This window comes from Etheostoma spectabile, chromosome 15, assembly GCF_008692095.1.
Source record: "Etheostoma spectabile isolate EspeVRDwgs_2016 chromosome 15, UIUC_Espe_1.0, whole genome shotgun sequence".
Lineage (NCBI taxonomy): Eukaryota > Metazoa > Chordata > Actinopteri > Perciformes > Percidae > Etheostoma > Etheostoma spectabile.
The window spans coordinates 10,015,393-10,016,672 of record NC_045747.1 but is presented as its reverse complement, the minus strand read 5'-3'; the positions used below and the strand labels follow the sequence as shown (position 1 = coordinate 10,016,672).

Genomic DNA, 1,280 nt, shown 5'->3' with positions numbered 1-1,280 from the left:
ATTTTATTTGTTCTCCTTGACATTACATTCAACATCCCCAGACACCTTGGTAAAAGAGGGTGGTAATGCTCTTACAAAGGTTGACCTTGGTGTGCACTGTGACAAAGGTCATGGAGTCATGTCATCTGTTATTAATTGACTGCTGGAACAACAGAAGTGGGTATGGAAGGTTTGGCAATAATTTGAAAGTGGAGCCAAGGAAAATGGGCAATGTGTGTTCATTCAAATGTGTGCTATTCAAATCCCTCTTTGCTAAGCTTACACGCTTCACAAATTTAAATATCTCTGAGGACTAGAAGCAAACATAATGTTGCTTTACCTCTCTATCTGCATGTGGCAAGCAGGGGTAATAACTTTGTACCACTTTGGGAGTTAAGACTATGCTTCTAATTCAGTCAACTATGTACATTAAATCTGGTCCAACACAACCAACATAACCCTTACTCTCTGGACATTTTCAAATTAGGCTGTGGCTGGCTAGCAGATCAAAGCAGGGATAATCTGAGGGCTGGATGGCCTGACTACTAGTAAATGGAACTAAATATCAGAGTAACTACCTATAGGGAGTCAGGTTGACAAATGAGTGTGCTAGTGTGAGTTACAAAAAAGGAAGAAAAGGGTGGAGAAGAAAATGAAGAGATGAGAGTAAGGGGACCATATGGAAGAGATAGAGAATGAATCTGAGCAGAGTGGGTACTGGAAAAGGAGGGGGAGGAAGGGAGGTGTGTGGTTGGTGCACTGGTATGTGACGTCAGCGGCTTGTTGGATTGAGGTGCTGTGTCCTGCTGATTTTAATCCTAACTCATTAAGGAACGGAGAGCAAGTGCCTGTGCAAACCCTCTGGGGAACGAGAGAAAGTGACGGGAGAAGGAAGGGACACGACAATCCATCAAAGGAGATAAGTTGAGCTAATTTACAGCTTGAGAGTCAGAAGAGGGGAGAAATCAAGCATTTTATTTTTGCTTTTCAGTTGTTTCATGCCTGCTTTTCCCCATTACCCTTTCCCTTATTTGTACTAAACTTCTTTACTTGCAATCTTAACTTGGGCCTGTTCAAGCATGCCCACAAACGGAATTAACAGGGCCCTGAAGCTACAGTTTGGCCTCATCAACTATGAGAACCGTTACCTGACAGCCGAGGCCTTCGGCTTCAAGGTGAATGCCTCAGGTGTCAGCATGAAGAAGAAACAGATCTGGACCTTAGAGCAGGACGAGCAAGATGGCCAAGTAGTGTTCCTTCGCAGCCACTTGGGACGTTATCTGGCCTCTGACAAAGATGGA

At 43.9% G+C, this 1,280-nt stretch overlaps 1 protein-coding gene across 1 annotated transcript in view; it reads left to right on the top strand.

Moving 5' to 3' along the window:
* Positions 1-787: 787 nt before the first annotated feature.
* The window catches only part of LOC116703329 (fascin-2), a 16,259-nt gene continuing 15,766 nt past the window's right edge, over positions 788-1,280 (top strand). The window contains exon 1 of the mRNA XM_032537993.1: positions 788-1,280. This exon is cut by the window's right edge and continues 601 nt beyond it. Coding sequence (XP_032393884.1) covers positions 1,059-1,280 — 222 coding nt within the window. The 5' untranslated portion in view covers positions 788-1,058.